Source organism: Panthera pardus, unplaced genomic scaffold (assembly GCF_024362965.1).
Source record: "Panthera pardus isolate Hobbes unplaced genomic scaffold, ASM2436296v1 HiC_scaffold_25, whole genome shotgun sequence".
NCBI lineage: Eukaryota > Metazoa > Chordata > Mammalia > Carnivora > Felidae > Panthera > Panthera pardus.
Window position 1 is genome coordinate 26,359,252 of NW_026526821.1, and position 22,223 is coordinate 26,381,474.

General features: G+C 59.0%; 1 protein-coding gene and 2 long non-coding RNA genes across 7 annotated transcripts in view; 1 reads left to right on the forward strand and 2 right to left on the reverse strand.

The window, feature by feature from the left end:
* Nucleotides 1–15,083, forward strand: part of NOL4L (nucleolar protein 4 like) — a 123,607-nt gene extending 108,524 nt beyond the window's left edge. For all 5 annotated transcript variants that reach the window (XM_019458816.2, XM_019458817.2, XM_053890356.1 and 2 more), the window contains 6 exons: nt 6,357–6,634; nt 8,655–8,840; nt 8,922–9,113; nt 9,394–9,516; nt 9,835–10,036; nt 14,420–15,083. In XM_019458816.2, coding sequence (XP_019314361.2) covers nt 6,357–6,634; nt 8,655–8,840; nt 8,922–9,113; nt 9,394–9,516; nt 9,835–10,036; nt 14,420–14,640 — 1,202 coding nt within the window. In that variant the 3' untranslated portion in view covers nt 14,641–15,083. The remainder of the gene's footprint in view (nt 1–6,356; nt 6,635–8,654; nt 8,841–8,921; nt 9,114–9,393; nt 9,517–9,834; nt 10,037–14,419) is intronic.
* On the reverse strand, nt 3,122–6,357 carry LOC128773481 (uncharacterized). The gene is made up of 2 exons (XR_008417745.1): nt 5,437–6,357; nt 3,122–4,978 (listed from the first exon to the last, which is right to left on the reverse strand). It is a non-coding gene; the product is annotated as an uncharacterized LOC128773481 (long non-coding RNA).
* Nucleotides 9,509–21,984, reverse strand: LOC109272575 (uncharacterized). The gene is made up of 4 exons (XR_008417746.1): nt 21,277–21,984; nt 20,798–20,981; nt 20,330–20,455; nt 9,509–9,646 (listed from the first exon to the last, which is right to left on the reverse strand). It is a non-coding gene; the product is annotated as an uncharacterized LOC109272575 (long non-coding RNA).
* Between the last annotated feature and the right edge of the window lie 239 nt (nt 21,985–22,223).

A 22,223-nucleotide genomic window follows, 5' to 3' on the forward strand; every position in this document is an offset into this window, starting at 1 on the left:
CAGCCCGCGCTGGGCATGCCGGGTGGCGCGGCCACAGGCCCGGCCCGTGGTCTCAGTGGTGGGGTACCTTCCCACCTTTTCCCAGCCCGCCCTGGGAGCTGGTGCGGGTCACCCACTGGGAGAGGGTGCCGCTGGCTGCGGCCCCAGAGCCCGGTGTGGCGATTGGCGGCTCGCACAGAGCCGGGCTTGTGCGGGCTGCGGGGCGCTGGCGCCCACATAAGGGCATTGTTTGCCGAGGTAAAAGGGGTTTTTGTCTCCTTCTGGAGACGGGACAGAGGGAGGAACAATTTCCCCCATTCATCGCTAATTCCCCCATTGGAATAGCAGCACATCGCCCCACGTTAAATAGATGGGCACCTCGGCCCTTCCCTGCCCGAGGCGTTCCGGGCACAGGTGGTGGGCTCCGCGTCCTGCCCGAATCGGGGAGGTGTCCTTTGCCAGAGCCGGGGAGGCCTGGCTTTGTGGAAACGTTCAGAAGGGGTGCACCCCCCAGCGGCTCCCCTGCGGCCACTCAGGGCGCCCTTCTGTCTGTTGTTCACACACAGTCACAGGCTGGGGGCAGTCTCACCCCGCTGGCGCTGTTCTAGGCTCCGGCGGCCTGGCCTTGGGTGGGATGCCCGTCCTGCCACAGCAGCACGGACGAGGACCGGGTAGACACAAGAGGGTCACTTCCGGCCAGGTCTGGGACGGGTTGGACCAGAACACGTGTCCGCCCGGGGAGACCCATGGCCGGAGGCCTGTGCCCTGGAGGGCCCGACTCCCACACCCCGTGTGTCAGGGCCCCTGCTGCCCCTGGGGCCAGCTGGGTTCTTTCACAGGGTCATAAAGTGTCAGAGCCCAACAGGGCGTCAGCGGCAACTCCCTGGACTGCAGATAAGAGGAGCCAAGGAGGCGGGCTGTGCCCAAGGTCGGGAGACAGCGAGGCCTGCACCTGCTCCTGCCCTGGCCCCGCCGGCCTCATTCGGGCACGCGTTTGAATACATGCCTGTATCTCCTTTAAATCACACTGTTTTGGAGGGAGTGGGGAGGAGGGAAGAATTGGGACCGTACCGGAACCCAGCTTGCCTCAGCCTGGGGTGCTGACGCTTCTCTCTGTTCCTTCTTTCCCCAAACGGTGCCAGGCGCTGCGGGGGCGGGGGCTGCCGCCAGCCCTTCCTGCGGGTACCAGCCACCTCAGGACTGAGCTAGGGGGACCGACCCAGTGGGGCTGTGGTGGGCCACAGTGAGGAGACAGCCTGGCTTGGGCTCCAGTCCCTGGGCTCCTCCCAGAGGGAGGATTGTGGATCACTCAGAGACTCCGGCTACCTTCCCCAGTAAGGAAACTGTTGGCTCCTGTAACCGAAAAGTCTAGGTTCTTCTTTGGCTTTAGGCAAGGATGGATATAAGGGGGGATTTATTCCTGACAGCTATTCAGTCTTGCCAAACGGGCTCAGCAGCCCTGGGGGCTTGGGGGAGCACTTCTTTCCAAACATTTCAGCCAGAGCCCCAGGATTGACTTTCACGGGTCCAGCTTGGTCACATGCCCACTGACCGCCGGGATGGGCTGTGCCGACTGGCCAGGCGTGGGGCACGTACTTCCCCTGGAAGACTCGGGGTGCCCTCCCCCAGAGGAAGGGGTATGGGTTCTGGAGAGGCGGGAGTGATCTGGGCCCACCCAGCACAGCCCTGCTGACCCTGGGTCTGCTGGGCTGGGGCAGCTTACGTGGGGAAGGGGTGCTGGGCACAGGCCACAGACGTACGTAGTATGTCAGAAGGTGATTAAAATGGTCTGGAAAAAGTAGGTAAAGGGGTCAGCCTGTCAGAGCGGGGGCAGGGAGGTCTTACTGAGAAGGTGACCTTGAAGCAAATCCCTGATGGGGAGAGGCAGCTGGGGACAGAGTGTCGGAAGAGGGAACAGCAAGTGAAAAGGTACACAGCTGGCACAGCTGCAGTGGGTGGCAGCAAGGGGCCCCCTCTGGAGGGAGTCTGGCTTCCACTTAGGGGGTTGAACTCCTTTCATGCAGCTGCTGCTGCCTGGGCGGGCGGGGGGGGGGGGCGCTGACGGATGGATACACTTACCCCCTCCCCAGCAGCACCTTTGCCCCCACCAGGGTCAGGGGCCTTCTCCTTAGTCCCAGGGCCTTCTCCTTAGTCCCAGGGCCTTCTCAGCCTCCTCCAGTGAGGCTTCTTCCATGGGCTGCTTCTTACAAAAAGCCTTCCCTCCTTCCCTCCCTCCTGGTGTCCCTCCCTCCTTGGAAGGAGTTCTGGAGATGGGGCTCTGCCGTCGTCGGGGCTCAAGGGCCAGAAAGCTCACGACTGTCTTTTTGGGGCCCAGTCTCTTCTGGAGCCCTGTGTCTGGTTTTTTGCTCACTGGAGTATGAGTCGCCAGGACAGCGACCACCCTCTCTTTTCACTGCTGAGTCCCCAGTGCCCCTCATGGGCCTGACACCAGGAAGTGTTCAGGCAGGGAAGGGACAAGGGTGGGAAGAGCATCCTGCGGGCACTGGCCTCCCCCTCCTCCTCCCTGGCCCACCTCAGATTTCGCACCCGGCCGGGCTCTGGCGGGCCCTCCGGAGCCCCTGTGTGTAGGAAGCAGGTGCGTTATGAAGGAAGACAGTGGGGCATAGAGAACCAGCTTTTTCTTTTTTAGCGCCTACTCTCTACGCCAGTATTGTCTACACCTCATGCATCCTGGTTTACTGACAGGAGACGCATTTGGAAAGGAAACCGAGGCTCAAGGAGGTAAAGTGGCATCTTCAAGGTGACACGGCCCCTCTGCATTCTGCCTAAAACCCACGGCCTCTCCAGTTGGCAAAAAATGGACCCGAGTGGGAGGCAGTCCGTGAGAGGGTGGCGCTGCGGGTGGTCGGCACGCGGGTTGAGGGTGGCCCCGGCAGGATGAAGGGCAGGATGACGGCAGGATGAAGGGCAGGATGACGGGGGAGCACACGCTCGAGGTGGGCTGTGTGTGTGGCTGGCTTTCCCTGCCCCCAGGCGAGGTGCGGAGGTGGGAGGGCCTTGGCCTGTGGCGGGAGGAGGTGGGAACAGAGCTTGTGAACTGGGGCCCGCTGGCCTGCTCAAGGTTTTGGGGTTCTTTTGGTTTTGGGGGGACTTTTGTGGTGAAATATGTATAACATAAAAATCTTATGTTACATTTTAACCATTTTTAAGCGTACAATTCAGCGGCATTAAGGACATTGACAGTGTTGTGCAACCAGCACCGTTATTTCTAAAATACAGTGTTCCTCACCCCAAACTATATCCATTAAGCAGTAGCTCCCTGTCCCGCCTCCTCCAGGCCCTGATACGTTTTCTGTCTCTATGCATGTGTCTAATCCACACACTGGGTGGAAGGGGACTCATTCAGTATTTGTCCCGTTGTGTCTGGCTTCTTTCACTCAGCATAATGCTCTCGGAGTTCATCCGTGTTGTAGCGTGTGACAGTATTTCATTCCTCTTTAGGGCTGAACAATATTCCATTGCATGGATAGACCACATTTGGTTTGGCAAGGTCTTTCAAAATGGAAACAATGTAAGTCAGTCATTAACATTTTAAAATCTGGATATTTACATAATGGTGCAGATTTCCGGTTTCTTCTAAAAACTCAGGATGCCTGGTCTGGACTCCTGGCACCTCCTGGTCCCACCTGCACAGCCACTTCCCTTACTGGATGAGAGCAGCCTCGGAGTACTGGGAAGAGGGTGCTGCGTTGCAGTCGGAGCCCGTGCCTGTGGCTGTCTGGCCGAGCAGCAAGGATGCACAGCCCTGGGGCCACCCTGGGCTCCTGAGCTGTGGGAGGCTGGGAGTAGGCACGCATCCCCTTTCCCCCTTCCACCATAGGTGTAGGGCAAGGGAGGTCCTTCCTCCCACGACGAAACCTAGTCAGAGAGGCAGGTGGTTGGGGTGCCACCCGTGGGCCTGTGCAGGGGTGTGGCACCACCGCAGGAGGCCGTGGGCCTGACGCCCCTGCGTTGGGACAGTTGGCTCACTGTGTGCAGAGCATGGTGCCTTCCTATCAACCCCTCCTTCCAGAAGAGGAAGCCAAAGCCCTCCAAGGTCAAGCAGCTGGCCTATTAGGAATGATGCCAGGGTGTGAAGTCTCACCTATAAGGTGGGCCAAGAATGGGCACCTGCCAGAGCAAACAGGGGTTCACGTGATCAGTCAGTATGGGTGCCCATCCCTGCCTTCCAGCTCCTCAGCTCCAGAAGAGGCTCCTGCATGTGTGGGGGCTTCTCTGGCAACAGGTGGGAGGTAGGCAGCCGTCAGAACTCACCCTGGGCCAGGCAAAGGAGGCGCGAAGTATCCCCAGGAAGGACGGGCATTGGGCTGTAACTCCTTCCCAGGGACAGTGGAAGAGGAGGCCTGCCCTGAGGAGGCCGCATTGAGCCAGGCCTCGAAGGTAGACTGAAATTTTCTGAGTTAGAAGCAACATGGCAGGCAGGCAGCAGAGCCTGAGCCCAAGCAAAGGCCTGGAGATGTGAGGTCCCGCGGTGGCCAGGAGGGTGGGGTCTGGACTCCAGAAGTCAGGGGACTAAGAACACACCCAGCAGGAGTCTGGAGGATAGTCTTCAGGGGTCTTTGGAGAGCAGGAAGGTTATGGAACAAGAATAGGCTGGTGCTGGAAAGGGGTGGGGTGGAGGTGGGTGTGATGAAGGGAGGGAGGGCAGCCACTTTCCTGTGGTTTGGTAATGAGCATCTGTCCCTCCAGGAGGGCTGGCACCTTGGTTGTCATTGTTACTTTGTTTCTCAGCCTGGGACTGTGCAGGCATGCAGTAGGTGCTCAGTAAATACTGCCGGGCAATTTGTTCATTCCGCCAACATCTGCTCTGGTCGCTGGAGATCCTTCTGGAGGAAAACCAGGCCCATCTGTGATGGAGGAGGAAGGGGGCAGCGTGGTGAGGTCCTGGAGGTTGCAAGGACGCAGGCACAGGGACTCTGGGGTGTCGTTCAGCAAGCAGGGAGCTGTGGGGCGGCTTTGAGCAGAGCCTGGAGCTGACCTGCAGGAGGATGAAGGGAGCCGTGGCTGCCCGGAGGAAGAGGAGAAGGAGGGGCAGCCTGGCCCAGGGGACCTGCGGCAGCCAGGGGGGGAGGGGTGCCACTTCACCACGGCCTTTCCCATCCCCCTCTGCCCCGGGCTCGGCTGCTTGATGGGCAGCCCGGCCCCGCCCCCGGGCAGCCGGGAGGCCAGCGATTGGTTGGGGCGCTAGAGCCGCTCGGTCGCCATGGGGACGCTCTGGCGGTGCGCGTGCCCAATGCCCAGCCCCGGGGACTAAATCTTCATAATCTGCTGGCTGGGAGAGTGGGGGTGGGGTCTTGCGCGACCCTGGCCTGGGGAAAGGGGTGGCCTGGGATGCGGTCTAGGCTCACTGTGGTTCCCCCCTCCCCCACCAGCTCTGGGTCCTGGTGCGGAGCCCCGGGGGCACCTGGGCGCCACCGGGAACCGCTCGGTACTCACCTGGCCGTGACCCCGGGAGCTCAACCTGCTTCGGCCTCCGCCGTCTCAGTTGATCAAGCAGGAGGCTGGGCCTGGATTGGGGAGAGGGGCCTGGAATTTTATCTGAAAATGTCTAACCCCTCAGTTGAAGTTTGTCCTCCCAGGTCAACCAGGCAATACTGTGCTCTCCGCAGCAGGGGGCGCCCTCGGCAGAGCTTTGTTGGGTTGTCACCTCTGGAAAGCAGAGACAGCCTATTGAGATGCCAGGAATGCAGCCCCCTGAGCCTGCAGCCCTGGCTCAGGATGTCCAAGGCCACCTGACCTTGCACAGAAGGCAGCTCTGGGGGGAGAGGGGGGCACTGTCTGTGTGTAAGCTGCCAGGACTCGGCAGGGCCCACATGCGGGAAGAGTGGGTAACTGGGGGAGGAGGGGGGAGGTCACAATGGAGGCATTATCCCTTTTTCTTTGGGCAGATGAAGGAAGCTGAGAGCCCACTGTGGGGAGAGGGTGTGAAGGGGCAGGGCAGTGGCAAGTTAGAGGAAGAGGGGGATGCTGGTCAGGCCCCAAGCCAGCTCTGGGTGTCCAAGCACCTCTGGCGTGCAGCAGGCTGGTCAGACCTGAGGCAGCAGCCACTCGGTCCCGGGCCCTTGAGGCTGGGCCTCCCTCGAGCCTGGATGTGGTGTCACGGGTGTGGAGTGCAGGAGATCACTACGGGCGCTCTACTCCTGATGGCCTGCTTCAGGCAGAGGGGCCCTGTCCCTCCATCGGGCAGGGGCACAGCTAGCCTCTTCGACAGCAGGGCTCACCTCTTGCCCAGAGACGCTTGTGAGGACAAGACGGGGCAAGTATTCCCTGTGGCTGCCGTGGCCGCGGTCCCCCAGGGCGTGTTAGGGGGCAGGAGGGGCTGAGGTGGAGCCTCACACCCAGGCCTCTTGTTCCAGATGACTCCTCCTCTGAGAGTGGCAGCGGCAATGGCTCCTCCACCCTGAACCCATCCACGTCCAGCAGCACGCAGGGCGACCCCGCCTTCCCCGAGATGAATGGCAACGGCGCCGTGGCCCCCATGGACTTCACCGCCACCTCCGAAGATCAGCCCATCAACCTGTGTGACAAGCTCCCGCCGGGCACAGCACTCGGCACACCATCCTACCCCTCGGACGGCTGTGGCACCGATGGACTGCGGAGCCGCGTCAAGTACGGGGTGAAGACCACCCCTGAGGTGTGTGGGGCTGTGGGCCCGCCTGAGATGTGAGCCCCCTGCTTCCTGTACACGTCAGGGCTGCACGAGGCTGAAATGACATTGTGTGTCCCCAGAGTTGTGACACCAAGTCAGGGAGGAGGCTGTGGCTGCTGTCATTTTCCTGGGAAGGCTCTGGAATAAGAAATCACACAGTGTGTGACCTCAAGCAAGGCCTTCCTTCCTCTGAGCCTGTGTCACCATCTGTAAAGAGGGGTGGGCCCCACCTTAATGAAGGTAGCGGGTGACGTGTGGCCTATTTCCCTCAACCCCCAGCACAGAATCTGCTGCAAATTACAGCAGCAAAGTGGCCGCTTTCGGCACCAAGTCCCCACCTTTCTCGGCTACTCTGCACGCCTGTCCCCATTTTACAGATGGTGCGGAAAAAGAATGAGGCCTCTGAAGCCCCAGGGATGTGAACGTTTGAAACTCAGTAGGCCAAGCTGATGGGAGGCGGGGGTGGCCACCAGGGAAGGCTGGCCCGTACAGGTGCCCCCACCACCGGGAACTCCCTCCTGCTTTCTGCCCCACCCCCCTCCGCTTGCGCCTGCTGCCTCTGGGCCACGGGGGTCTCCTGCAGTGGTGCGGTGCGTCACTGGGCACTTGAACTCTCTCTGTGCAGGAGCGTTTTCTCCTGCCGGGGCCGGAGGAGGGCCAGAGGTGACTCATCAGAGCCCTACGCCCCTCCGCTCCAGCCGGGTACCCCTACACAGCTTCCCTCCCCTCCCTGGGCCTTTCTCTTCTGCAGAGGGCGTAGGGCAGGTGCCAGTGCTTGCCTCTGATGGCCTGTCTCACGGGAAGGTTCTGTACAGATGAGCGGGTGTTCGGTTGTCACTGTGTGCCTGAGCTCAGGCCACGGAGGTCAGACATAGCTGCCACCTGCACTGAGCAAAGAGCTGCAGAGGGGGAGTTTGCCGCCGTGAGCTCAGGCCACGTGTGTGGGCTGAGGAAGTGAGATGGGAGCACCCGTGCCACCAGCAGCTTGTGTCTCACGGTTTCTGTCTCCCCTGGCCCTGGCAGAGGACTTGGCTGAGGAGCAGCTTGGGAATGGGACTGGCCCAGGGCCTGGAAGGTCTTTCGACTCTCCACTGCGAGTCTGTCGTGACCCGGACGGAGGACCTAGGTGTCTCTGCCCGTTAAAGTCTGTGTGTGGATCAAGAGTTGGGCACCAGGCCGGGGGCCCTGGGAGGTGGGTCACATCTCCCGTGGGATGGTCACAGAGAGTCCTGGTGGCCACAGCCGCAGCAGGGCCGGGCGCCGGTCAGTGTCCATCTTTATCCGTTTGTTCTTCAGCGAGAGCTGTGATCCCCACAAAAAGAGGCTTATTCTCTGAGGTGTTCATGGGGTGGGAGTAGGCAGCTGGGTCCCTCCTCTGCTGAACGACACGGTGACTGCCTGGGGAGCTGGGCCTGGTTCCCACTCCCCCTTTCTGCACACACCCCCTCCCCGTGATGGGGCTCACGGTGTCTCCCCAGGAGTGGCAGCAGACAGGGGAACCCCAGCCCAGGAGTTTCGGGAATGCGCTTTGCCTGATGGACCTGTCGCCTTGGCTGGTTCCCTCTCCCAGCCCGTCTGTTCCTCCTCCCTGACAGAAGGCGCTTACTCGCTGCCTGTGTGACAGCTCGGTTGCCGGCTCGGGCTGCGGCTCCTTGGGGATCGGGGAGGAAAACCCCAAAACCGGAGCCAGCCTTGGCAGAAGCAGAAGAGGCTGGGAACCCTTCCCACGAGTGCCCGTCCCTCACACGATGCGGCGGGTCACGCTGTGGGCGCTGCCACCGAGTAGAGCACTCACACGGGCCCAGACCTCTGCTGCCCTGCCTGCTGCCCCCGGGCATCTCCATTCACGGAGGAAGGGAGTGGAGAGGGGAAGTGACACAGGACCTCGAAACTGTGGCTAGCGCGGCGGTTAGGTGCGCTCACCATCCCGGTGCCCGAGCTCTCCGTGGCTGTCGGAGACCACGAGCGGGCCTGGTCTGACCCTCCGGCCCCTGCCCTCTCTCAGTCGCCCCCTTACAGCTCCGGGAGCTACGATTCCATCAAGACCGAGGTCAGTGGCTGCCCTGAGGACCTGACGGTGGGCCGGGCCCCCACGGCGGATGACGACGATGACGACCACGATGACCACGAGGACAACGATAAGATGAACGACTCTGAGGGCATGGACCCTGAGCGCCTCAAGGCCTTCAATGTGAGCGCGGTGAGGGATGGGCGGGGTGGGGGCCGGGGCCACAGCCGCGGAGGCCCTTCCTACAGCCGGTGTCTCCCACAGATGTTTGTGCGTCTCTTTGTGGACGAGAACCTGGACCGCATGGTGCCCATCTCCAAGCAGCCCAAGGAGAAGATCCAGGCCATCATCGAGTCCTGCAGCCGGCAGTTTCCCGAGTTCCAGGAGCGGGCCCGCAAGCGCATCCGCACATACCTCAAGTCCTGCCGGCGCATGAAGAAGAACGGCATGGAGATGGTGAGCCCCTCGTCCCCGGTCCACCTGCTCCCTCTGCGCCACCCCCCCAGGGACTCCTGGGTGGCCCCCCTGGCCAGACACTTCCCCTTGACCCTCCCGATGCCCCTGGGAGCAGGAACCACGATCCCTGATTCTCAGAGGAGGGAAGCTGAGGCCCAGAAAGATTACACGGTTCCATAGATCACGGTCCTGGAGCACACACGCCAGCCCTGTCCCAGCCACCTCCAGGGCAGGGTCTCGGTAAGCCCCAGCACCGGCCCCATCCCCGTTCTGCCTGCAGACGAGACCCACACCTCCCCACCTGACCTCGGCCATGGCAGAAAACATCCTGGCGGCAGCCTGCGAGAGCGAGACGAGAAAAGCAGCCAAAAGGATGCGCCTGGAGATCTACCAGTCCTCCCAGGTACCTGCTTACCCACAGCTGCCCGGGCGTTGTTCCTGGCGTGGCAGGGGTGAGAGGGTGACCGTCAGTCATGCTGGAGACAGCTGGGGACAGGGAGAGAGGGAAAGGCTGTCCTGGGACCCAGACGGAGCTGCAGTGGGGCAGATGAGGTGGGGCAGATGTGGAAAGTCAGAGGGCCCGGTCACACAGGCCTCACAGACCTCGGGAGCCCGGCCTCTGAGAGGGTTTTTGAGCCAGGCAGGAACGGATCCAATCTGCCCCCCAGAGAGATGAGCAGAGGCCCGTAGCTCAAAGCACCCTTCGGTTCCCACTCTGCAGGATGAGCCCATTGCCCTGGACAAGCAGCACTCCCGGGACTCTGCAGCCATCACCCACTCCACCTACTCACTGCCAGCCTCCTCCTACTCCCAGGACCCCGTGTATGTCAACGGCGGCCTCAACTACAGTTACCGCGGTTACGGGGCCTTGGGCAGCAACCTGCAGCCCCCTGCCTCCCTCCAAACAGGAAATCACAGTAACGGTGAGTGGGGGGACCCGGGCTCTCTGGCTCCCTGACCAGAACCCAGGTCTGTGTGTATCGCAGCCTGGAGAAGGGGGCAGGGCAGGTGGGGAGGCAGAGGCCGCTTGGCACAGACACCCGCCTGTTTCACAGTCTTGGCCAGTCCTCAGGTTGGACGGCAAGGAAACCTCAGCTGGTTAAAACAGAGCATACCAGTCCTTTCTCGCCTCCGAGGAGGCTGCCCCAGCGCTCGACTGGATGCGCTGCTGGGCCTCTCCCAGCTCCGGCTCCTCGCAGGCCATCGCAAGCACTGAGTTGCAGCCAAGGTCTTTCTCTGACTTGAATCCTCTTCACACACCTGCTTTACCCCCAGTGACCAGAGCTTGGCGAGGTGGCCGCTGGCCCAGGTCACTCGGAGTTGGTAGCAGAGCCAGCATCAGGCCCGGGCACGGCCCAGTTCAGCAGCTGTGGCCTGCAGAGGGGGCCTGTCTGGTGGCTCTGGGCAGGTCCTCGCCTTCTCCAGGCCTCAGCCCTTGCCCCTGCCCCATCTAGGAGCCCCATCTAGGTCACCTGGGGTGCCAGTTAACTCTCTGTTCCCCCAACTCCAACCCCTTAAGCTGGTGATTCCCTTGGTGCCCCTGCAGTACTTCCCAGGGGCCTCTGATGCAGACAGGACATAGCCCAGTATCGGAGAAACGGTCCCTGAGAAGACGCAGACCTCCCTGTGGAGTTAGGCATCACCCTGAGTGGGAACTAGCGTGGGGACCTGAGGCCCATTCACGCTGGGCCCCACTTGAAGCCGGGGTGGGAGCAGCAGGGGAAGAGCAGACTAGGCTGGTGGAGAGCAGCCTGGCGGCCTCGGGGAACGAGAGGGGAGTAGGTTGGGGGGGCGGTGACCTCAGGGCTGGGTGCTTGGAATTGGTTGTGTATGCGGTGGAAGCCACTGATAGGTTTTAAGCAAAGCAGGGCTGTGAACTCTGCTCTGTCTTCGTGGTGAGATCTGAATCAGAAGGGCAGGAGGCAGCGGCTTGTGCAGTGAGGGTCCTTCAAAGCCAGAGGGGGGAGGAGAACTGAGGGTGACCCCAAGTTGCTTGAGGAGTAGGTTGGAGGAAAGTACTGCCCATAGGCCAGGGAACTTTGGTTCTAGGTCTTGGCTGAACATGCCTGAGAGTTGCTCTCAAGCCCTTGTCCTTGGCTTCAGGAGACCCCTCAATGTTCCCAGGCAGCAAGGGAGGGGCTGGCCCGTACCCATGGCAGGAAGCCCAAGCCCCCTCCGCTCACCTTGCCCCCTACCACCAGGAAGTGTGTGCAGGTCCCCGGAAGATTCCTGCCTGGGCTTAACTTCTCATCCCTTCCTAATGCCTCTTAACCTAAAATAAGAGGCTGCCTGGCCTTAATCCCTGAAGCTGAAGCCGGAGTGGCCAGCCCCAGTGAGAGGTGGGACCACTGTCCCAGAAGGGTGGCTTTTCTTCCAGGAAAAAGAACCATCTGACCTCTGAGCAGGGACCCTATTAGAGTATCTGAAGACAGGCCCCAGGGCAGAGAAGTTAGCACCCCCCTAGATATACATGAGGAGCGTGAGGCCCAGTCATTTCCAGGCAGCAGGCTACGGTGACAAGCCCCGACCTGGTCCATGCAGCGTGACCCGTCTCCGGGCTGCAGCTGCCAGGGAGGGCACTGGGCCTGCTCCCCTCTGCGCCCTATTCACACCTGCCAGAGAGGCTCCAGCAGCAGCCAGATCTTCCTTTGAGGGAGGCAACTGGCTCTGCCCTTTGTGCTTCCCGGGGCCTCCGTTCCCTTCCGTATGCACCCTCCTTCCTTAGAGGTGGGTGGCGAGGTCACTGTAGCAGAGCTCTGCTCATTTACCTCCCGGCCTGGGGCAGCACATGCCCTGCAAGCACTGGGTTGGAGTCCAGCAGCTGTCCACAAGCAGCCGCCCCAGCCCTCCCGCCCTCCCCGGCAGCAGCCAGCCCTGCAAGGGACCCTTCAGTCAGACCGGTGCCTTGGCAGGGCGATGTGTTAGCCGCTCGGAGCTCCTCGAGTTGCTCATCAGGTTGTCATCGGGAGATGCAAATGAGCTTAGATAACATCCGCTTGGCCCCCTCTCCTGGGGTGCTGGGCATCTCATGCCCACTCCTGCCCCTCCAGCAACCACACCTGAGTGTCAGCACTAGCGCCTGTGGGAGGATGGCTCCAGAGCAGACTGGCTGCAGGAAATAGGGACATTCTCCTCTCTGGGCTCTAGCTACTGTCCAAGAGAGACAAGAGGACAAGGCTCGGCAATGGGAGCGAGAGGAACCCCAGGGCCCTGGTCACACCAACTGTGGCAGGCGGCTCTGGCCTTCATTGTCTGGAAGAGACTGGGAGCTGCTCCAGGGGAAACCAACCCTCCCCTGGCCCGGAGGCAGCCCTGCAGCTTCCAGGAGTCTGCGGAGGCGCCCCTGCCCCCTACCTGTCCCCTGCAGCCCTCTGGCCAACAATAGGGGAGTCCACCACCTGCTTGGCTGCTGTTTCCAGCAACTCACAGCCCTGCTGCTTCCTCCTGCATTTCATTTGAACAGACTTAGCTGCTCCCTTGACTCTCAATTCCAAGGACGGTCCTTAGCAAGCCAGTTCCAAGGACCTGCTTCTTGATGTCCACGTGCTTCCACGTGCTCCGGTCAAAGAGGAAGCAGCCCGTGGGACAGGTGGCCCCTCCCCCCCCCCCCCCTCAGGCTGCACCAGCTTCCTTTAGCAGCAGGTCACTTCCAGGCACGACGTCTCCACAGACTGGAGCTTGTCCATCTCTCTCTGCAGCAGCATAAAAAATGCCACTGCAGATGCAGTAATGAGTGAAGCTGGCCGTCAGAACCCACGGGGTAGTGGGGAAATGGCTGATAGCCAAGGACAGCCTCACACGCCTGCCTGCCAGGGTGAGACCACCCGGGGTGGAGGGTGGGTAGGCAGGAGCAGGGAGACGGCCCCCCGAGGAGGCTCCAGGTATGCTCCTCCTCCTCTCACTCAACACCTCTCAAGAATGCTTTTCAACTCCCAGGAGCCTCCAGGTCTCCTGGGAGCCCATTCAGAAAGCCGCCCCCCCCAAACCTGTCTGGAAGCCCTTTCCCAGTGGGCCTGGCAGCTCATGGCCACGCGGAGTGTTTCCCAGGCAGGGCTCAGCCTCCCAGCAGCCTCCTCCTGTTCCGAGGCTCAGGGACGTTGAGCTGCCTGCAGAGTGGCAGAGCAGGCCTTGCATTCAGGCACCCGTGGAGTAGCCTGGGAAAGGCAGAGAGGAGACAGGGCCTGGTGGCCCCTGCCTCACATCCTCCCGTCTGTTTCAGAAAACCTCAGGCTCCTTTTTTGCCGCCACCATTTGGAGGGTGAAGGGGCCTTCTCCAGATAGCACCCCTAGGTCCTGTCCTGACCACTCCGACCCTCGCACACCTGCCCCACAGCATGGACTTTCCCCTCGCTCAGGCACAGAACACCTCTTCAGAGGAAGGGGGATTCTGCGGCTCCTCGGAAATAGGCTTAGCACCCACAGCACCTTCCTCCATGTGGCACTCCATGCCAGGCACCCCGCCCCCGCAAGGCACCGTCACCATCTGCCCGGCCTGGCCTCAACCTCTCCCACAGCCAAGCAGGGCACCTGGCCTTCTCCACCTGGACAGAAGTCCCACCCCGGTCTGAGCACCCGCGCGGCTCCACTCTGGACTCCAGAGCTTTCCACACACCCGTGCCTCTCAGGGTGTCGGGTGCCTGCTACAAGGTGCTTACCATCTCCCGGACAGCCTCCCGGTGCTGGGAGGAACAGCACACCTCTCCGGCGCACGCAGACGCTGATAGCCCACGGCCGTTCTTCCAGGGGGAGCTCTGCTTCACCACAGTGCAGAGAGGCAGGGCAGTTCTTTGCCTTGAGGCCTCCCCCTCGCCCGGCTGCCAGAGCTGGGATACGTGCGCGTTAGGGGAGCGCTGTCCGCCTGAGGGTCCCCAGAGAGCCGTGCAGGTGGGAGACGGGCCGGGGAGCGAGGGTCAGAGCCCCACGCTGGCTGATGTAAAGCCCGTGCCCCCACCACGTCCCACCCTGCCCTAAAGGCAGAGCCGAGGGCCCACATTCACCATGTGATCTCTGGCAAACCTCGACCTCCAGGTCTCTGCTTCCCCGCCACCCCCCCCCCCCCCCCCCCCCGCCACGTCACCGAGGAGGTCCCCTTCCTTGAGGATCGCCCTGAGGGTTAACAGAGAAGCCCACGTTTCGTCTGCTGGTACCAGGCCCCATTCCGGGCACTGGCATACACCCGTCAAGAGGCCCAAGTGCCTGAGTCACAGCAAGCCCCCAAGACAACACAGAGTGATGGCCTCCGGTGCCATAGGAGGTGTCGCCTCCCCTTTTGCCTCCGCTCCTCACCGACACTCTCCCCTCTACAGGGCCCACCGACCTCAGCATGAAAGGCGGGGCCGCCACCGCCTCCAGCACGCCCACACCCACGCCCTCCAGCAACAGCACCAGCAGGACCATGCCCACCGCCCAGCTCAGCCCCACGGAGATCAGCGCTGTGCGGCAGCTCATCGCCGGCTACCGAGAGTCCGCGGCCTTCCTGCTGCGCTCCGCGGACGAACTGGAAAACCTCATTTTACAGCAGAACTGACCCGCGGCACCTGAAGCGCACTACCCTAGGGAAGGAGGCCGGCCCGGCCCGGCCTCCTGCCTCACCACTTGGTACATTTTGGTTTTTGAAAGAGGTGGGATCCAAAAGAGCGGTTTCTAGCCACATGCCAAGCACCTGCGACTTTGGGCACAAGGACACTTTTTTTTGGAATCTCACCACACGGGTGCTCTGACCTGCTTGGAAGAGGCCATGGGGCAGCTTTGGAAGGGCTGGGGCTCCCCTGACGAGGCGCTGGGGACGCAGCTCTATTTAGAATCATCTTCGTGGACCCTGATGTTAGAATCCCACCCCCAGATAATTACCTTTCAAGTCTTAGGTGAGCAGAATTGCATATTTATTGAGAAAAACAAAGTGGACCCTTTCTTCCTCTCCCCTTAGTAATTTATTTTTCTGAAAATGGATTCTTTTGTGTTTGTACAGATTGCCAGTCTGTGTCTGTCTGATCAGAAGGATGTATCCCTGTGACCTAACATTCCATATCACTACACTGGCGCGGGCTGGGGGAACGGCAGGGCGGGGTGAGGTGGGGCAGGTGCCGGGCTGGCTGTCCCCTTGAGCACCTGGCACAGCCAAGCCGCACAGCCAAGCCGGAGGACCTCGCCCACACCCAATGCAAAGCAAAGGCAAAAATGGCTCCCCCACCCCTATCCCACAGAAGCCCCCGTCACACGGTCACCTGTGTTCTACCTCACACTCCAGCGTGGGCTTTTTCCAGGATGTGCCCTGAGCCTGTTCTGAATGGCTATCTATCGCCCAACTCCCCCACACCATGTGTCCGCCTGGGAGGTAAGTCCAGAGGGGTGGCCAGGAGCTAGAGCCCAGAGAGGGCTTGGACCCTCATGAGCAGCAGCTCGCGGGCACCTGCCCCCAGGGAGCCAGGTCTGAACACTTCTCCACACAGGCCCAGAGCCCTCAGATACCTGCCAGGAAGGGCCTGTTTCTTCAGGGTGAGCCCTCAGCTGTCAGGTAGCCACCAAACAGGAAAAAGCAGCTGCGAGCCCCTGGTTGGACTTGGCAGCTCCCGTCCTCCGTCCCCGTGGTTGGAGTAAAGGAACCATCAGAAGTGGAGAAGCCACTTGGGTTCACCTAGGACGCACCCTTCTCGTCAAGGGGCCAGTCCTAGAAGAAACCTGTAATCCCTGGAGTGTGAAAAAGGACAAAAAGAAAAGGCTGGCCCGGTTTCCTTCCTCCCCGATAGGCACTTCTTCTTGCTCAGTGCAATACCTACCAGTGCTGCTAAAACCAGGGATTCACCCAGACCTCAGAAGGCCCAAGGGGCCTCTCCATGCAACACTCCGTAGCCATGACAGCAGCTCTCCGCTGCTTGCCCCTGCCCAGAGCCGGCAGAAGCCCTCTGTTGCCTTTCCTCCCTCAGAGCAGAGAGGCCCCAGGGGAGCCAGGGCTGCGTGGACCCCAGGACGGCCACAGAGAGCCACTCGACCCCAGAGCAGGCGCCCCTTCCCAACCAAACCAGCTTTCTGCAGCCAACCGCCTCCCGGCACCAGTGGCAGACCACCCTCAGGAGCGCCAGGGAGGGGCTCCAGCGTGGAGGCCCCAACACACCTCGGATCCAGGCCCGAGCTGTGGGCCCTGGATCCAGAACCCTGAAAGGTAGGGTGCCCCGCGCCCCGCCCCTTGCTTACTTCCAGCCCCCAGCAGTTCAGGGTGGTCTTTTCTTTCTCAAGTGGCCTCCAACGCCCTACCCAGCCACAGCACCTCTGCCTTCCATCGGACCCATCCCCTGGCCTCCGGTTGGGGCCGGGACACCCGAGACTCCCCTTTAGCACAGCACAAGCTCCAGTGCCCGAGGCCTGTCCCCCAACCCGGCCACCCACATGTCCAGCCCCACCTGCTCAGTGCTACTCCCGGTTCAATTTGTGTAAATATTTATTTTTGTGAGTGAACAATACTACAAAGTAATCAGCAGGTCTTTTGCAAAACGTTCCCCCAGGCAATTTGTGAAAATCCTAAAGTTGAAAACTGGCAGAGACAATCGCCGCCTTAGAATTCTTGATACCAACTGCGTGTCATTTCCCCTCCCGGAGGCAGGACCCAAGCCAGGCACCGCGCGCTTTTCTCACAGACAGGAGAGAGGCAGGCTGGGAGGGGCTATGGCCGCCACCCACACGCAAGGGATTAGAGCTAAAGATCAGCATAAGCTCCAGTTGGAAGTCGGCTCTCCTCAGCCGGCCACCTCGGCCTGCCTTAGCACTGGGCAAGAGCGCAGGCACACTCGTGTGAGAGGAAGGCCCCGGGTGCCCACCGGGGCTCCCCGCGGCCCCTCCGGGACAGTGGATTCTGTCACGGTGACCCTACCGCTTGGGTGGGCCCCTCCGTGAAGCTATGCCTGAAGCCCTGGTCATGGCAAAATCAGGAGCAAGTCACTGTGTGGAAACAGGACTCCATTAGCTAGTTCAGTCAGGGACCTTGTTCTGTTTTGCGTTTGTTTTTCAAAGATGCAGCTTCAACCCCTCCCCACTCCTGACTTGGAGGGCACCAAAGAGCTGGTTCGGCTGGACCTAGCTCACTGCCGTCCCTGCCGTCCCACCCGCACCCTCACCCTCACCCCCACCCGCACCCCAGGGACTGCCTTCTCCTAAAGGGAGCTTCCAAGGCCCTGCCCCGCAGCCATTTGAAATTCTGACGGAGGGCCTTGGGGGCGCAGATTCATCATGGGGGATCCTAAGCCAGAAGGTAACTCAAGAGTTAGAATACACCAATTCCAGAGTCTTTGCAGGGGGCTAATCCCAGCAGAAGAGTAGAATCAGGAGAAATGGGAATTTGGTCTTAGTGGTGGATAACTAGACGACCAGTAATGGTGTGACCCATCTGAAATTCATTTTACCATCACCTCCAGGACAGTTTATACCCAAGGGCAGTGTTGAGGGGGAGGGGGACCGAAGGGGGCGAGCAGGGTTTTCAAGGATTTCAAACAGGTGGAACCCGGCCATCCCTATTCCCAAGGGCCACTTACGACTCCAGGGGTGGTTACAGGATTAACTACCAGTTCATTTTCAAAATGCTGCTTTGAACTCAGAGGGTTGATACTTTTAATTTGTAATTTTTTGTAAAACTTTTTACAAGATAGTAAAGTATTTCACCAGAATACCAGTTTCAATCCGTCCATGGTCTGATTTTTATATAATTTAGTGGTGCTTTAGAAACTTTGTTTTTGTTGTTTCTGAGCTAAACAGCTCAATCCTTTTTCGCCTGTATCTACCTAAGACCAATGTGAACCTTTGTATTTTTGCTCCTAATTTTGGACTCAGTGAAAGTGTACTGTTTACATGTACAGATGCCCCCGTCCCTGTGTGTTCCGCAAGACTCGCTCTTGAGGAGGAAGGGGCACCTCACTAAGCTCATCTGCTTAGCAAAGCCACAAAACAAAAACCTCTCACTTTTTACCTGTGTTTCCACCTAAAAACAAAAGCAAAAACCCTACGCCACATAGAACTCAGATTTGCTGAAAAATACTTTTCTAAGCTCAGAAAAATCTCCGTGCGCCAGATGGCCCACAGGCCTCTGTCACGTGGTCCATTGAGGAGCAGGGGTTAGAGCAGACACTTCCCAGGGGCTGCCGGCGGGGCACCTGCGTGGCCTCTCGGAGAGCGCGAGCAGGACTCGACTGCAGGGCTGTGGGCCGGTGTAGTTCTTCCAGCAGCCCGGGAAGTGGGGAGGTCAAGATGACCCTTGTGACCTTCAGGGTCAAGCCGCCCAGGATTCAGGGACGACCCAAGAGGCTGTCAATCCTCTGGCATAATTTAGACATGTTTCGGAAGAGCGCAAGTTCCCCATCCGAGATGAGGTTTTAGGACTCGCCAGTGCAGATGGTACAAACATTCTTCAGGGTTCCCCTGGAGGCAGCTTGTTCGCGAGGCATCACCCTCTGAGGAGGGGCAGGGGGCTCCAGACGGTAAGCATATGGCACTTGAGACAAACGGCGGGCGGCACCAACTTTTAAAGGTGACTCTTTATTACTTAATCAATGGCTACACCTCTAAATTATATTTTTACAGATATGCACCTATGCAACTTAACGTGGCTCTTCTAAGCAGGTGAGGACTTCCTCCTCAACGCTCTATAAAAATTATTTGTGTTCTATATAGTGAGTTTTTTCCAGTAAATGTGGCTTAATATTTTAATTCTTAGACTGTGTCTTCTTTATGTGATGCAACTAAATTCTGTTTTGTTTGTGGAATGACTAGCACAGGCCAAGTCCCTCTCCCTCACTTAACAAAAGACCAATGAGCTGTTAATCGAGCTGTTATCTCCATGGTATTACTTGCTAAATGCACTGATTTCATAAGTATGTGGAATCCCTTTTCTTTTGAATCTGTATATCATATATAAGACTGAATCTACTTAATAAACACTGAATAACAAATCAGACGCTTCATTCCCACCGTGTCCTCTCAACAGCCCTGCCAGCCGACTCTCTCCCGCAAATCTAGTTCGGCACCGACAGACATGCCCTTCTGCTAGGAGACCACCTTTTCCCGGCCCACGCCCTAGCCCACCACCGCAGGCCCTCAGTCAACTGTTCTCGAACAAATAATCCTGTCCTTTCAACAGCCAGCCCGTCAGAAAGAGAAGGAAATGAACCTTACTGGTACTCATCAGGTGTCCGGTGCGGGAGGCACCTTCCCGGGGGTGCACACCAGTCACCCCGCAAGGTCCCTCACACGCGGCCTCTGCCCTCGCCCCGGCGCACAGCTCTTCGCCGGCCGAGACCAAACTCACACGGACTGGCCCCGCTAAGTGCTGGCTTGGAAAACTGAGGAAACACCATCCCTGATCCTGAACCTTCTGCATTGACGTCCGACTCGACCCCAAACTCCCAATCCCACCTTAAGGGAAAAGGGCAGTTTACTTGTGCGCAGTCTTTTTTTCATCGAACTACATAGATCATTTAGGCTAACCCTGGAGGAAAACTTGCAGGAATATGGCTTGGGGCTAACCTGTCATGAGATCTTAAAAAAATTCTGAATTACAAGCGTAAGTGTCAGTTTTACTGTTATAATGTGTGTGTGTGTGCGTACAGACACAGACACACGTGACAGTTTTTAAAACATTTATATTTTGTAATGGTAGAAGAATCTTAAAAGCTGAAATTCTGTATAAAACTCTAATATATAAAATACATTAAAAAAGGAGGGGGGGCACCTGGGTGGCTCAGTCGATTAAGCATCCGACCCTGGATTTCACCTCAGGTCACGAGCTCACGGTCGTGAGATCAAGCCCCATGTCGGGCTCTGTGCCGAATGTGGAGCCTGCATAAGGTTCTCTCTCTCCCTCTGCCCTTCCCCCGCTTGTGCTCTCTCTCTCTCTCAAAAAAAAAAAAAAAAAAAAAAAAAAAAAAGATGAAAAGAGAGGGGACAATAGTTGAAAGACACTGCACCCAGGGAACCCCGTCTGTTCATAAGGGCGATTGTTCACCAGGATGGCAGGGACGGCGAAAGCCAAAGACAGCGGCTAGGTGCCCCTCTTCACACAACGAAGGGACCAATGGCGGCAATGCCTCAGTGATACCATGAAAACCCCTGTCCTACCAAAACTACCACTGCTGAGAATCACCAAGGGACCAGACAGCCCCACAACCTGGGACGACATACCCTGGGCCCAGGCCCACCGCACGCAGACCACGCACGCAGACCAGGAAAGCGCTTACCTCCGGATGAAGCGCCACACAGCTCCACAGGATGGCGGCACGGAGATCGAGGAGACATCGTCACTCAAGGACGGAGAAGCGTTGCTTGATCCCAGCCTGGCTTCTTTAATTGGGGCCCCAGGACCACTGTTGTTAACAGCGTACAGGACAACGTCAAATAGGAAATGCCCCCATGAAACAGTGAACTGAAATTTACTCAATGACAGAACAGGCAACCCTCCCTTTACTCAGGGAAGGGGAGGGAAGGGGAGGGAAGGGGAGAACAGGCACAGAAGTGCATTTTAAAACTAACTATGATGCACTGGGGAAGCCCAGTTTACAAGAAACCCAAGAATCCTTTGCAAAGTCCTCTCTCCCCGCCTTGATCTTTTGTATCAACCCAGATTTTATTCGGGTTCCAGGCAGTCAAGGGGCTCCTAAATGAGGGGTCCCCAGCTGCCTGAGGAGCCGATGGTCCCTATGACATACTTCACACAAGTTGGTGTGGATGTGCCTTCCTGGGGGAGGGTGTCTGGAACCTCCGTTGGGCTCTCCGAGGGGTCTGTGTCCCCAGCAAGGTTAAAAGCCACTGCACAGACAGCTCTTTTAGTCGCTCTTATTTTCCATATAGAGCTTCTGCCTGCATCTTCAGTAGTTAGTCCAGGCCTTCAAACTGATGCACGGAGACAGGAGGAAGTATGGTCACCGTCAACATTTGGTTTCAAGTTATTAGTCTCCAGGGTCACAAAGCCCACTCTCCCCATCAGTTTAAACAGTGCCCACACACAAGGGCAACACAGCCTGTGCCACCTCCTCTCAGGAGGCAAGCAGGCAGATGCTCTGGTCCCCGGGGCCCTTGATTTTAGGCAGGCTACTCTATGAAGCACACACATACTCCCCATCCCTCTCTCGAGCAGCTTCTGACTTCCTCTAGAGCAGGATGGACATAAAACAGTCACGATACTCACCAGGCCAGTACAATAATCGTCTCTCCGTATCCTGAAACGTTAGGTTTCCTCGTCCTTCAGATCATGAGTACAAACAGTCTCCTCTGCCAGACACCCAGTCTCTGAACTTAGGGCTGTGCACTCAGCAACTACAGTCTGAGTGTGAGGCTAGAAGCCACATGTCCGGTGAGAGGCCGCCACCCCACCCCTCAGCGCACAAGGCCCGCCTCTCCACGGCCCCCTCTGGGGCAAGGATCGGGCAGGTGGCAGGCGTCACACAGACCTCTACTCCAAGGTCAGGCAGCCACTGTCCTGCCGGGTGCAAGCTAAAAGTCCGGAGTACTCCCCGCGTGCCAGGCACTAACGACTTTACAAAGAAGGAATCGCCGTCCCCATTCTGAGGCGGGAGCGCGGGCGGAGACGGACGCTGAGACCGCACAGCCAGTAGGGGGAACAGGGCTCGCGTGCTGAACCCACCATCCTCGGCTGCCTCCTTCACGACACTCGAGACGCGATCGCAAGGTCAGGTCCCAGGCCTGCTTTCTAAAGCATTCTAAGCTCCCGCGGCCTTTAAGCAAGCCAACGGGTGCCGTGCCCCAACAGCACAAGTACACACACATCATCGCCACTAGGAGGCCGCCCAGTCACTACAGGGCCACCCAACCTCACTTCTCCACCTGCCCTTCCATCGACAGCAGCAGCACAGAACTGCAGCCTGAACTGCCCCAGGAGGTAAGCCTACCTCGACCAACTCACGGGAAACGAGCTAACGGATACACATTTTAGTCAATCTGTACTTCTGCCGTGTGTCTTTTTACTTGTGGCTTGTTTCTATACTATGGTTGTTTCTGAGCAGCACAAACTCGTGCGTGTCAGCACTCCAGATATATCTGGGGATGGACTGGGACGTCCTGCAGCCTGTCACCCTCAGGCCCACGCCACTAGCACCTGCTGGCTGCCCGCTATGC